The sequence below is a fragment of the Tribolium castaneum genome, chromosome 1, assembly GCF_031307605.1.
Source record: "Tribolium castaneum strain GA2 chromosome 1, icTriCast1.1, whole genome shotgun sequence".
Taxonomy (NCBI): Eukaryota; Metazoa; Arthropoda; class Insecta; order Coleoptera; family Tenebrionidae; genus Tribolium; species Tribolium castaneum.
The window spans coordinates 22,453,533-22,467,861 of record NC_087394.1 but is presented as its reverse complement, the minus strand read 5'-3'; the positions used below and the strand labels follow the sequence as shown (position 1 = coordinate 22,467,861).

The following is a 14,329-nucleotide window of genomic DNA, read 5'->3' as shown; positions in this document are numbered from 1 at the left end:
CACGTAATAATTAAATATTAAATCATACCACTTTAATAAGAAGAGTCGATTACACTAAGTGAAGACTCAATTGAGTTTCTCTTTGTAGTCTTTTACAATACCTCTTAATTTTTCATTGCTTTGTTGCATCAATTTGGAATAATCAACTCAAATTATTTGCTGGAAGACTTCAATCATTTTACAATTTCATTTTAGAAAGAATCTTTAAAATGAAACCAATTTACTTACTCTTTACGTTATTTTCTTCATTAGTTCAGGCTGATGAAGAAAGCACATTCTTACTAATTACTAATTATCTAAGTAGAAATAATATGAAAACGTCTTATTTCTTTACTTGTTGGAAGAAGACCGGTAATTCCCAAAACACCCTACTATGCGTAACAATAATTTTTTTCTAGAAACATTGCAGTTAATGCACATGATGACCAAACAAGATATTAAGTTTAATTTTGTGAAAAACGAAAAAAACGCAATAATTCAGGCGCTGGATGAAAAAAGTATGACCCGTTATGGATACATTTTAGATACAAGATGCCAAAATTTTAAAAATTTGTTATCAGAAGTAGTGAGCAGAACATCACATTCATCCAGCTGTACTATCTATGTTTTTAGAAAATCTCTACAGTTAATATGAGATTATCGCATCCCTGGCTAATACTTTCAGCACAATTGAATACTTCCACCTCTTGGGAAGTTGTCTTAAAAAATGTGAATTTAAGAATGGATTCAAATGTAAAATTTGCAATTCCTGAAGACGAATCCACTTTTAATATCTTTGATGTTTACAATCCCGCCCACCAACTCGGTGAATCACCTGTGATAACAGAATTTGAGATTTGGAACGGCTCAAGCCTGCAAATGCAGCAAACAAAAACATTTTATTTACAACGGAGAGACATGTCTCATATAAAACTACGATCTGGAAGTGTAGTTTTGATCAGCAATCATTCTGGAACCTTTGAAGAGTATATGTTAGACTCCAGATTTAAACAACTCGACACCATGAGCAAGTTTCATTACCCTATGTTTCTTTTGTTGGAGGATGTCCATAATTTCACGTAATTAAAAAATACAGGATGTCCCAACAATCCGAAAAAGGTCCATAACTTGATTATTTTTAAAGATTAAGGACCGGTTAATAGAAGCTTCATTAATTTAATTCGCAATCAAATGAGTGATTAACTGATCACGTGACCAAATTGAAGAATTTGGTTGGTCTATTTGCGTTGCTAGCTTTTAACAACGAATTAAATTTTAACAAAGCTTTTTATAAAGCGACCTCTAAGCGTTAAAGTTAAAAAGTTAAAGTTAAAGGTGAAACTATAGTTAAAAAGTTAAAAGTTAACAACGCGAATGAACCAATCACATTTGTTCAATTTGTTCACGAGATTAGTTATTCATGCATTAATTTGCAAAATAAATTAATGACACTTCTACATTTAAACCGGTCCATAGACTTTTTTTAGATTATACAAAGTGTCTAAAATAAATGTCAAATGTGAGATCGTAGGAAGTATTAAAGTTTGCCGCTTCTTCCAAGAAGAAACAAAATGTTAGTATATGAAAAAATTGGTTTTTACTGGTTACCTGGGTAGATAAAAATTAGTAGGTACTTTTCAGAAATTTCATAGAAATGGAATAATTAAATGCAGCAAATTCAAATCCCAGAACCATCTGAGATCGTACATTATCTTTTATAAACAGTCTGTAGGTCTGCTGCATATTTTAAAAATATTGCGGAACAAGTGTTCCAATATTAGAAAAAGATTAAAGTTATATTTTTTTAAATGGAACACCCTATTTTTTACATTTTACTGTAAACTAAAAATAATTTGTTTTTTTGTTAAAAATTCATTACATAAAAACTGAAAATTCTTGAAAATTAAAAATTTTACTGTTATAAAAAAAAGGAAAGGCGCAAACGTAAATCTGTACTAATTGTTTTACGCATTGCAATAATTAGAAATGTAGAAAAATTAAGAAGTTTGTTAAAACTTAATTAACTTGAAAAAATTAAATGGAATGCCCGGTTTTTTGTTCTCAAAGATTATTAAATTCTCTAGCAAAAAACATTAAGTTTTAAATCCTAAAGTTAATAGCTAAAAATATATTTGACTTTAACAGTTAAAAAAAATCATATTATTCATTCGTTTGTTGAAGTTATACGGAGATTCAAAAATTCGCCATAAATTTTAGAATTTTAGTTATTTCACTGTAATAAAATGATGAATAATGGCCAAGCGGTACCATAAAAGTTGTTATTATCAGTTGTAACTTTTCAACTACTGAACAATAGTTGCTAATTTTTTAATGTTCAAAGTTAAATATTTCTTGAGTAATCAGCAAGAAAGACTTAACTGTTAATGTCTTTAGAGAAACAATTTAAAAGACTTTTAAATGTAAGACAAAAATTTTTTAAGTTATTCATTCAAATTTATGCAAACTTCTTAATTTTTAATTCTTCATGATGACAGCAAGCTGAAAAATACATCCTTTAAATTTGAACTTGTTTTTAAAAATGGTAAAAGCCCTACTTTTCTAGAGCTTCTAATAATTTTTTTAAAAGCGTGTTTTCGTCAAAAAAATGTAAAACTAAACCAAATCGACCACTAACAATTTAGCTTAAAACATCAGAGTCAAAAGCTACATCCAAAAATGCGAAAAATAAGATGATCCGTTTGAAAAAACATAACTTTAGTGTTTTTTTTTATATTGGGACACCTGTATAGAGCCTGTTCCGTCTAAACCCCACATTAGAAGTATTAAAGGTTTTAAAAAAATATTCATCTGAAAGTTGGTACTCAGCCATAATCCGTTGATTCTTCTCAGTGAAAATATTTTCACCGGAAGTCGCTATCAACTTTCTTATTTTAATTGGAAAGCTATGTTTGTCACTGCGTTTTTAGATAACTTGGGTAATTTTAAAGCCGTTTTTATCAGCTTTACTTATACCTAAATTTAACCATTTTCGAGATATTTAAGATTTTTTTTTGAAAATTATTAGATTTGCACCTGTAACTTAAAAAATTGGTAACTTCCTTAGTTTTCGAGATTTTAAAATCATATTTGGAGAATTAAAAAAGAAAGCTTATATCTGTTCTCCAGTGTATTCAAAACTAGAAAATAAGTTAATAAACCCAAAAAATTTAATTTAATGAAATGTCCCAATTTTTATTTAACTAGATGGAGGAGAAGTGATTGAATGTTTGTTTAAAAAACTTTAATTTCTCACATTTTTTCTCAGAAAGGCCTATGGCTAATAAATTTCTCAATCCCAACAAAAAATTCGTTGTAACTTGAAAATTATAAAACATAAGTATAGAGAATGTTAACATAATACAGATCGATGTAGAATTAAATTGTCTATAATTTATTGAAATAAAACTTGTTGTATTTCATTTGAAAAAAATGAGTTATAATTATAAGTGCTTACAGTTCTGAAAACTTAACTTCAAACATTTAGAGTTTGTTATCCTTTTTTTAGAAATTCGAAAACACCAAAGAAAAGATCTAGGCTTCCTCTTTCAAATGAGCTAAAAAATATTTCCAAATTTTAAAAAATGACAGAGTTATGGGTTTTTGAACTGAAAAGTGCAAACCAAAAAAAATTAAAAAAATAGTTTGAAAACAACTAGATTTAGGTTTACGGAAAGCTTATAAAAACTATCTTAAAATAACTCTAGTGATTTAAAAAACCTTTAAAAAATATAGCTTTCTATTTAAAACAAGGCATAACCAGAAGTGTGACCATCTTGGAAATATTTTTATTGAGCAGGACCTAAGAGATAATGATTGTATACAAATTTTTAGATGACATTCGTTATTAGAACTACCAATACTTCCAATGTGGGGCTTAGACGAAACACCCTGTATATACTGCAATATTCTTAAAATATGCAGCTATAATCTAAAAGAATGGAATGAAAAAGTCAATATCTGTAATATAATAAACAAGTTTTGGAGTTTTTCGAATCGTTGGGACAGCCGTATGTTGAAATAAGAAAATACATTAAAATGTTTTACAGACACTCTTTAAAAATTGAAGACAAATGGTTTGGTAATTACCAAAATGGTACAGACTCAGGTGTTGGAAAATTATTATACGAAAATGAAATTGATATAACATGTACAGGGGCATCGCAAAGACCCCCAAGAGTGGACGTTTATGATTATTTAATGCCCTCTTATCATTTCAGGTGATTTCAACATCAAATTCGCACCATCTTATAATGGTTTTTTTAGACCTTGTTACATTTTCAGAAACCCAGGGACTTACAACCCGCTCGAAAACCAATTTTTGAAACCATTTACTGACACGGTTTGGTACATAACTATAGTCTCGACAGTACTTGTCTCTTTCTTTATAAAAATTTTTCATCGACTTGAAAACAAGTTTGTGGGAATTAAAGCGGACTATTCGTGGGCTACGGCACTCCTAATTACATTTTCCGTAATCTTTCAGCAAGGTTTTTAGCTCATAACTGATTTAAACATGTTTTAAAGCCAGTTTTACAGATTCATGTATCTTCCCAACTGGTTTAGCAGGTCGTATATCATTCCTCGTCCTCCAAATCCTCTCAATTTTGCTCTATAACTACTACACTTCAAGCATTATTTCGTCCCTTTTAAGCAAACCTCCGGAAGCTTTCCACAGTTTGGATGAGCTGGGACATAGCAAACTGGAAATAGGAATCGAAGATTTGCCTTATACCATCACCTGGTTCGAGATTATGAACGACAGTGATGTCCAGTACATTTATAAAAATAAAGTGTTTCCACCAAACGCAAAAAAACTGAACATTTATGAGCCAGATGAAGGAATCGCCAAAGTTAAACAAGGAGGATTTGCGTATCACACTCAGCTAGACACAGGATATCCCATTATTGCCAGGACCTTCGACCAGGAGCAAATTTGCGATATAACTGAAATTCCAATGATACCTCAAGTCGGAGCTGGAATTATGCTGCAGAAGAAATCGCAATATAAAGAACTGTTCCACATAACTCTGCGAAAAATTAAAGAAGTCGGGTTAGTTCACCGGATTTCGCAAATTTGGGAGTCCAAAAAACCGGATTGTTTGTCAAGCATTCGAGTGGTTGCTGTTGGCTCTGATCAAACCTTTATTGCTTTTCTGACGCTATTTATTGGAATGGCACTTTCGTTGGTGTTTTTGGTCATTGAAATTGTATGGTTCCGATTTAATTTGGACGCATTACCGCCTAAACTATTCGAAAAAATGGAACAATTTTATTCCTTACCTTTGCAAAACGATCCGGGGAATCGATTAGCATCGAGAAAATTGCCAAATTGCCAATAGTTTTTTAGTTATGATTTTTTAAAAATTTTACCTATTTTTGCATTTATTTGCAATTTTCTTGAAAACTATTAGTCGGAGAACAATGATCTTTTTTGAAAAAGATAGATAATTAAACGACCTTTTCAACGATAATAAACTTCATAGGATTATCTCAAATAGTTTCGGAGTTATTTCTTGATAAATGTTCCGGGTACCCGAAATCGACCAAAATCGCGCCAAAAATTTAAAAAATCAAACATCGAAAAATCGGCATATGGATTTTTTATGGTCTTTTAACAACTCCAGAGAGTTGTAAACTCATAAACTCAAATTTTTTTTTCATTTTTTTAAAGGTATTTTCATTGTCTTTTAAAATTCTAAGCAAAAAATTTTAACTTTTAAATTGCGAAAAAAGCTGGTATAATACAGAAAATTTGCCGCTGAATTCACTGGAACAAACCGCATTGCTCTACGACTTTTAGTTTTTGAGTTATGAATTTTTTTATAGTAAAACTTTAATTGCCTCTGTAGCCGGAAGCGTTGCCCGGAACGGCTCCGGATTTAGACGAAAAAATAGATAATTTCAAGCGCTATCAAACGATTTGTTGTTTGCTACTCTAACTCTTACAGTTTCCGAGAAAAACGAAAAAAAATGTTGCCACCTTTGGACGTCATCCCAAATTCCAAAAATAATAATGTGATGTTCAGTACATTTATAAAAATAAAGTGTTTCCACCAAACGCAAAAAAACTGAACATTTATGAGCCAGATGAAGGAATCGCAAAAGTTAAACAAGGAGAATTTGCGTATCACACTCAGCTAGACACAGGATATCCCATTATTGCCAGGACCTTTGATCAGAAGCAAATTTGCGATATAACTGAAATTCCAATGATACCTCAAGTTGGAGCTGGAATTATGCTGCAGAAGAAATCGCAATATAAAGAACTGTTCCACATAACTCTGCGAAAAATTAAAGAAGTCGGGTTAGTTCAGCGGATTTCGCAAATTTAGGAGTCCAAAAAACCGGATTGTTTGTCAAGCATTCGAGTGGTTGCTGTTGGCTCTGATCAAACCTTTATTGATTTTCTGACGCTATTTATTGGGATGGCACTTTCGTTGGTGTTTTTGGTCATTGAAATTGTCTGGTTCCGATTTAATTTAGACGCATTACCGGCTAAATTATTCGAAAAAGTGGAACAATTTTATTCCTTACCTTTGGAAAATGATCCGAGGAATCGAGTGGCATCGAAAAAATTGCCAAATTCCCAATAGTTTTTTAGTTATGAATTTTTAAAATTTTTACCTATTTTTGCTTTTATTTGCAATTTTCTCGAAAACTATTAGTCGGAGAACACTAATCTTTTTTGAAAAAGATAGATAATTAAACGACCTTTTCAACGATAATAAACTTCATAGGATTATCTCAAATAGTTTCGGAGTTATTTCTTGATAAATGTTCCGGGTACCCGAAATCTACCAAAATCGCGACAAAAATTTAAAAAATCAAACATCGAAAAATCGGCATATGGATTTTTTATGGTCTTTTAACAACTCCAGAGAGTTGTAAACTCATAAACTCGAAATTTTTTTTCATTTTTTTAAAGGTATTTTCATTGACTATTAAAATTCTAAGCAAAAAAATTTAAATTTTAAATTGCGAAAAAAGCTGGTATAATACAGAAAATTTGCCGCTGAATTCACTGGAACAAACCGCATTGCTCTACGACTTTTAGTTTTTGAGTTATGAATTTTTTTATCGTAAAACTTTAATTGCCTCTGTAGCCGGAACCGTTGCCCGGAACGGCTCCGGATTTAGACGAAAAAATAGATAAGTTCAAGCGCTATCAAACGATTTGTTGTTTGCTGCTCTAACTCTTACAGTTTCCGAGAAAAACGAAAAAAAAATGTTGCCACCTTTGGACGCCATCACAAATTCTAAAAATAATAATGTGATGTTCAGTACATTTATAAAAATAAAGTGTTTCCACCAAACGCAAAGAAACTGAACATTTATGAGCCAGATGAAGGAATCGCCAAAGTTAAACAAGGAGGATTTGCGTATCACACTCAGCTAGACACAGGATATCCCATTATTGCCAGGACCTTCGACCAGGAGCAAATTTGCGATATAACTGAAATTCCAATGATACCTCAAGTCGGAGCTGGAATTATGCTGCAGAAGAAATCGCAATATAAAGAACTGTTCCACATAACTCTGCGAAAAATTAAAGAAGTCGGGTTAGTCCACCGGATTTCGCAAATTTGGGAGTCCAAAATTTTGTTTGTCAATCATTCGAGTGGTTACTGTTGGCTCTGATCAAACATTTATTGCCTTTCTGACGCTATTTATTGGGATGACGCTTTCGTTGGTGTTTTTGGTCATTGAAATTGTCTGGTTCCGATTTAATTTGGACGCATTACCGGCTAAACTATTAGAAAAAGTGGAACTATTTTATTCCTTACCTACGCAAAATGATCCGGGAAATCGATTGGCATCGAAAAAATTGCCAAATTCCCAATAGTTTTTTAGTTATGAATTTTTAAAAATTTCACCTATTTTTGCTTTTATTTACAATTTTTTTGAAAACTATTAGTCGGAGAACAATGTTTTTTTTTGAAGAAGATAGAAAATTAAAAGACCTTTCCAAAGATAATAAACTTGATAGAATTATCTCTAATAGTTCCGGAGTTAATTCCTGATAAATGTTCCGGGTACCCGGAATTGAACAAAATCGGGACAAAAATTGAAAAAATCAAACATCGAAAAATCGATATATGAATTTTTTATGGTCTTTTAACATCTCCAGAGAGTTGTAAACTCATATAAAAGTCGATAAAACTTTGCTCGAGTATAAGTTTAATTTTTTTTAGAAGGTAAATTTGCCTTGACTATTAAAATTCTAAACAAAAAATTTTAAATTTTAAATTGCGAAGAAAGCAGGTATAATACAGAAAATTAGCCGCTGAATTGACTGGAACAAACCGCATTGCTCTCCGACTTCTAGTTTTTGAGTTATGAATTTTTTTAGTGTAAAAGTTTAATTGCCTCTGTAACTGGAACCGTTGTCCGGAGCGGCTCCAGATTTAGACGAAAAAATAGATAATTTTTAGCGCTATCAGACGATTTTTTGTTTGTTGCTCTAAGTCTTACAGTTTCCGAGAAAAACGCAAAAAAGTTTGCCACCTTTATACGCCATCACAAATTTCAAAAATAACAAATTCAATGCTAAGCACCGAAACGTCAAACAAATATTTGATTTAGTTCGTGTTTAATAATTTTTTTCTTTAAGTTATATTATTCGTTTTACAATATGTCTATGTCTGAAGGAGGAGTGAGTATAGATACAGTGGCCACAAACGAGGTGAATTTAACTGAAAATGAGTCTCCTGCAAGTCCTGAGACAGAAGCTTTGCAAGAGGAAGCCCCAATTGACGTTGTCGGGGAACAAAAGTTAGAGGAAACGCAGGAAAATGAAGCAGAAAAGGATGCACCGGTTGGTGAAATTAATAGAGCCAATGTCACAGAAGAAAATGAGAAAAAGGGTGCAGAAGAAGAAGAAACACCAGTAATGCCAGTAGAAAAAGAAAGTGTGGAAGAAGGTGATGTAGTAAAAGAAGAACCGGTCCAAGTTGATCAGAAAAAGGATGCACAAGAAGAAGAAACGCCAGTGATACCAATAGAAGAAGGTAATGTAGCAAAAGAAGAATCGATGCAAGTTGATCAGGAAGAAAAATCATCTCCGGTCCAAGTTGATGAGAAAGAGAAAACAACTGAAGCTGTAGATAAAAATATTGAAGATGTAAAAAGCGTAGCTGGAACAGAAGAATATGACTTTGGGCATTTAGTGGCACCGGATGCAATATCAGAAATGTCATTTGCCTTACTACCAGAAGAACTGCCCAAAATCGAAGAATCGTCTAAAGAGACAATAGCAGATCAGTCGGAAACAGAAGAACCAAAAAAGAAGAAAACATCAAAAAAGAAAAAAATACGACCTAGCATTGTAAAAAGAGAGTCAGACGAATATCCGAGTCTTCGCATATCAGGCAGTCAATCGCTTCTTATCACTGGAGATTTTGCAATTGCCCCAATTGGCAGCAAACCCCAACTGCCATCACTTTACTCCGAAGCCACAGAAGACGAAGGAGAAGTTGAAGAAGAGGAAGAAGTGTCAGAAGAAGAAGAAATACACGAAATGACTGAAGCAGAACGCTTGGAATATTACCAAAAGTACGACCGCCTTTCCAAAGAACACGACGAAGTGAAGCTCAAAAACGATGAGCTTCTGAGGAGACTTGCAAACTACTACAAGAGGAAAAAAATGTACCATGTGTTACACGAAGGCAAGGTCCAGTTAGACGCTCAGAAAAAATACGAAAAGCAGTTGGACGATTACAGCCTCCAGGCTGAACAAAGCAAGAAAGAACAGTTAGCCCTTCAGACGGAGATTGCAGATTTGAAGCAACGATGCACAGTTCAGGAACGAGAAACTAATGAAGCTTTCGAAAAACTGCAACGTGAGGAGTTTGAGGTCGGGAAAGAAATAATCAATTCGGAAGCGGGCAAAGGCCATGAGGAGAAATTTATCGAGAGGTATTTGAAGCGACAAAGAATTCAACTAAATAATTTGGTCAAAGTGCGCTATGACTATATCAAAATCCGAAACAAGTTGAACGAGACGCAGGAAGCCCTGAACGCTATTGATAATCTCGGCTCAAATCTCCATCTCATCGACTATGAGCAACTTAAACTAGATAACCGGAATCTTCAAGATAAGTTCGAAGAGAGAGACTTGGAATTGAACAGAGTGCGGCGAAAGTGCCAGAACGCCGTCCAGATTTTGGCCCATCGCAGGGAAAAGAACGCAGCTTTAGATGCGGATATAACTTACTTGAATGAAAGACTCGAAGGTGTAAGTGGCGAGTATGAGGACGTCAGGGAACAGCTCAATCAGTTAAAGATGGAAAGGGACGGTTACAGGGCTGCCACTAATAAGATAATAGCGAATAGTGGGTTGTTGAGCAGACCAACGTTGCTGAGGGACTTGATGAACACTATGGAGGAAATGGAAGAATTGGAAAAAAGGTTGCTTGATATCAAATGGGAATGTGAGACTGTGAACAACAAAGTAAAGAAGATTAGGGAAAATATGGCTTCGGAAACGAAAATGAACAAAATCAGGTATATAATGGAAGGGAAAGAATTTTCAGATAGCTTTTCTGGGGCGACTCTCAGTAATGTAATGGTTGGAACTGTGGCCGGTTAGGATCTTGTAGTGTTTGTAGTGTTGATAAGTAATTGTACGGTTAGTGACAGGTGTATTTTTTGTTAGGGACTTATTGTAGGGACGTGTATATTTACAGCAATAAAATCTATATGTATTTGTTATTTTGTTTGCATCATTTTAACTTTCCTAGGAGAATTTTTCTGTTTCCAACATAACTAGCCACAAGTCATTTACTATCACAAACCTAGGAGGGAGTCCATCAGTAGTTGGGGAACACACGTTTTTTAAAACTGATTCTTATGCAAAAATTTTTGCTGAATTCGAATCTGAAGTTTAATTTTCTGTTTGGAGTTATATTCATCATAAAAAATCCTTTCTGTGGAAATTTTTTAAAAACTTTGGTGTTCACATCTCATATCTTCCTTCTGGACTAAGCTACTTTTTTAGCGAAAAATTACTCAATGAATGTAGATTCTAACGAATAGGCACAAGTTTATTAGTTTTGACAAAAGGAAACTGATAAAAATGCTTCCCTCTTATGTAGTAAAATTTTCCTGATGCGAGAATTTTTTTATTTTATTTTAAAATATCAACCTGTACATAATCGAGAAGAGATGATGCTAAGAGCTTAGATAAGTTACTACGATTTGCGCCTGAAGTGGCTTTACCGCGTATTTTTTTTACTGGTAGTGTTCCACATTATTTCACTTTTCTTTTCTTAAAACTAAAAGTTTTGTATTTACCCGATTTACCGAGGTATTTACGTTAAAAACGACATTCATTGAGTAATCTTTTGCAAAAAAAAGTTTCTATCTTTACCCAGAAGGAAGATGTAACGATGTACACAAAAAAATTTAACAATTTTAAGTTTTTCAAAAATTTCGCCAAAAATGTTCTTTTCATAATAAAAGCAATTCCAATTTTAAACATGTTTTTTGTTGGTAACATTTTAAGTCTTCTTTTCAATATCTGAATCCGAGATTATAAATATTATTTTAAAACACGTTTCCGATAGCAACGTATTTTCGCACTAGTTTAAAACACGCTTCCCATAGCAACGTGTTTTAACACCTGAGCGAAAACGCTTAAAGTTCTTGGCTGTCTATTAATAATAATATAATATTAATAATAATAATAATAATAATAATAATAATAATAATTATTATTATTATTATTATTATTATTATTTTTTATTATTATTAACTATTCATTTTTAACGACAAATACTGCTATTTTTAAGTCAATTTTTTATGTAATTTTTTACATAATTTATAGTTTTTTGCGATTTCTGGAGATTTAAATCAAGAAATTATTGCATAAATTATAAAGGGAAAACTGAATTTACTACTGAAGTGGATGCAACTTCTAACAAAAAAATTATTACAGCTTTATTACAGTACAAAAAATTATGTTGTTATAACACGTAAAAATTTAATAAACCTGACGCTATTATTCTTGAAAACCTCACTAGCTCACAAGCCCAGTTTTCAGTCTAAACTATTGCAGGTAGTTATTAAAAATTGGTGACATTACCTACGCTTCTTTTTCATAAATTAAGGCAATTTATCTCATTGAAAAAACAACAATCAAGTGAAAAACATTCCACCGATCTAATGTAGTAATTTAAGTAGAAATCACATCGCTATCGAAATAAGCGTTTGTAAATAGCTCGTCTAAAATATCAGTTTTCAGAGAAAATTGATATTTCTACCAAAACATCAAAACAACGTTAAATTTGCCTTTTTACCCTTATGTTTAACCCATTTTTTATAAGTCAGATTTATCGACAATAATATAGTCTCGTTACAAAAATGTCTCAACTAAACTTACGTCATTATCTGTCAATTTTTTGGAGTAAGTTCCTTATGATTAATAAGTGTTTCTAACGTAAAATGACTGACGAAATCCAAATTTGCAAGTGTCAGATCGCTACGACTAATCGTTTGGAAGATATAGTTAAAAATATGGTCTCGTTAGAAAAATGTTTCAACTAAATTTATGTCATTATCTCTCAATTTTTTGGAGTTAGTTTCTTATGATTAAATGTTTCTAACGTAAAATGACCAGCGAAATTCAAATTTGCAAGAATCATATCGCTACGACTAACCGTTCGGAAGATATTGTCAAAAAATTGTCTCGTTACAAAAATGTCTCAACTAAACTTACTCATTGTCTGTTAATTTTTTGGAGTTAGTTTCTTATGATTGAGTGCTTCTAACGTAAAATGACCGGCAGAATCCAAATTTGCAAGGACCAGATTGCTACGACTAACCGTTCCAAAGATAACGTCAAAAATATAGTCTCGTTACAAAAATTTTTCAACTAAACTTACATCATTATCTGTCAATTTTTTGGAGTTAGTTACTTTTGATTAAGGGTTTCTAACGTAAAGTGACCGGCAAAATCCAAATTTGCAAGAGTAATACTAATAATAATACTAATACTAATAATAGTAGTAATAATAGTAATAATACTATTACTAATAATAATAATAATATCGATTTTTGCCCTTTTGTTTCCTATGATTATTCTAAGCTTATTCAAGGTGAAAGTTAAGTTACGAAATGATTAGAATCCTGGCTTTCTTCAAATTTTTATGTTTCATTCGACTAGTTTCGCCTGTTACGACATTATCAAGATTCATTTTTCCCCGATGTCTTGATATTAGACACATTCCCGACGAAAATAATTCTTGATAATGCCGTAACAGGCGAAACTAGTCGAATGAAACATTATAAATTTGAAGAAAGTCAGGATTTTAATCAGTTCGTAATTAACCTTCACCTTGAATATACATAGACTGATTCTCAAAATTTAACCCAATAACAAAAAAAAACTTATTCTACCAGAGCAACCCATGATTTCAGTAAAAAAAACTTTTGATTTCAAAGACAAAAAAGCATTGTCCCACAATTTTTATTTTGAACAACCACCTACATCACAATAATTTCAAAATTCAAAACTCTAATTTCTACAAACTACGAGAATAAACCAACAAATTTGAATCAGTCTGCTAATTCAAAATTATTTGGAAAAATAGTGTGATGTAGAAGACGCCTAAAAGTTCATACCAGTTAAAAGTAGTATTCTAAATCACAATTTAGAAGGAGAAGGAGAAAAAGGAATTCGGGCTAATGTCGGATGAACTCAAATTGATGAAAAAGTCTCTGGAATCATGTTCAGTTGAAAGAATTGAAATTTAAAAAAAATCTTGCTTTTGTGTTCAACGATGTTATTTAATAAAACAATAAAAAACGATTAAAAAAAGTTTCATAATTTAGCGCGATAATTATATTTCAAAAATCAGTAATTTTATTGTTATATGGCTAAAATTTGACCAATTTCGGTCTATGTATCCCCTCTTCATCGCTCATGCCATCATCCAATCCAAGATTTTCTTCCGCCTTCGTCTCTATTTTTGGCAATTATTCCCAATTTTTAAGCGACAGCAAGAACGAGAAATCTGTTTACGATACCGAAGGTATGTATTGAATTTTATTCCGCTGAAAATGTTTTTTGAAACAATTAAACAAATTTTTTCATCATACGAGTCAAGTAAAACTCAATTTCTTCTCGATCTTTTTACAAAAAATACTTTTTGGCGTTAAGCATTATTTAAGCGGTACCCAAGGTACGGTTTAGTTTAAACCAAGCCTTATACAATTTTAAATTCCACTTATTTACGGTGCAGTTCACTTGACAGGCTTAAACAGAGGCTTAAGCAGAGCTTAAACTTTAAGTCACACCGGTGCACTTAGGACTAAGAGTTTTCGTTTCCGATAACAAAAGTTAAAAAAATAT

The 14,329-nt window shown here is 32.2% G+C and overlaps 2 protein-coding genes across 2 annotated transcripts; both read left to right on the top strand.

Moving 5' to 3' along the window:
- The first annotated feature begins 168 nt into the window (after window positions 1–168).
- LOC103312379 (ionotropic receptor 75a) lies at window positions 169–5,406 on the top strand. The gene is made up of 6 exons (XM_064356587.1): window positions 169–351; window positions 399–562; window positions 613–1,058; window positions 4,026–4,196; window positions 4,243–4,466; window positions 4,516–5,406. Exons 1-6 carry the CDS (start codon window positions 210–212, stop codon window positions 5,316–5,318), a joined length of 1,950 nt encoding a protein of 649 aa, XP_064212657.1. The 5' UTR covers window positions 169–209; the 3' UTR covers window positions 5,319–5,406.
- Window positions 5,407–8,516: 3,110 nt separating this feature from the next.
- Window positions 8,517–10,689, top strand: LOC659376 (uncharacterized protein). Its single transcript, XM_965687.4, has one exon. It carries the CDS (start codon window positions 8,612–8,614, stop codon window positions 10,565–10,567), a length of 1,956 nt encoding a protein of 651 aa, XP_970780.1. The 5' UTR covers window positions 8,517–8,611; the 3' UTR covers window positions 10,568–10,689.
- Window positions 10,690–14,329: the final 3,640 nt, after the last annotated feature.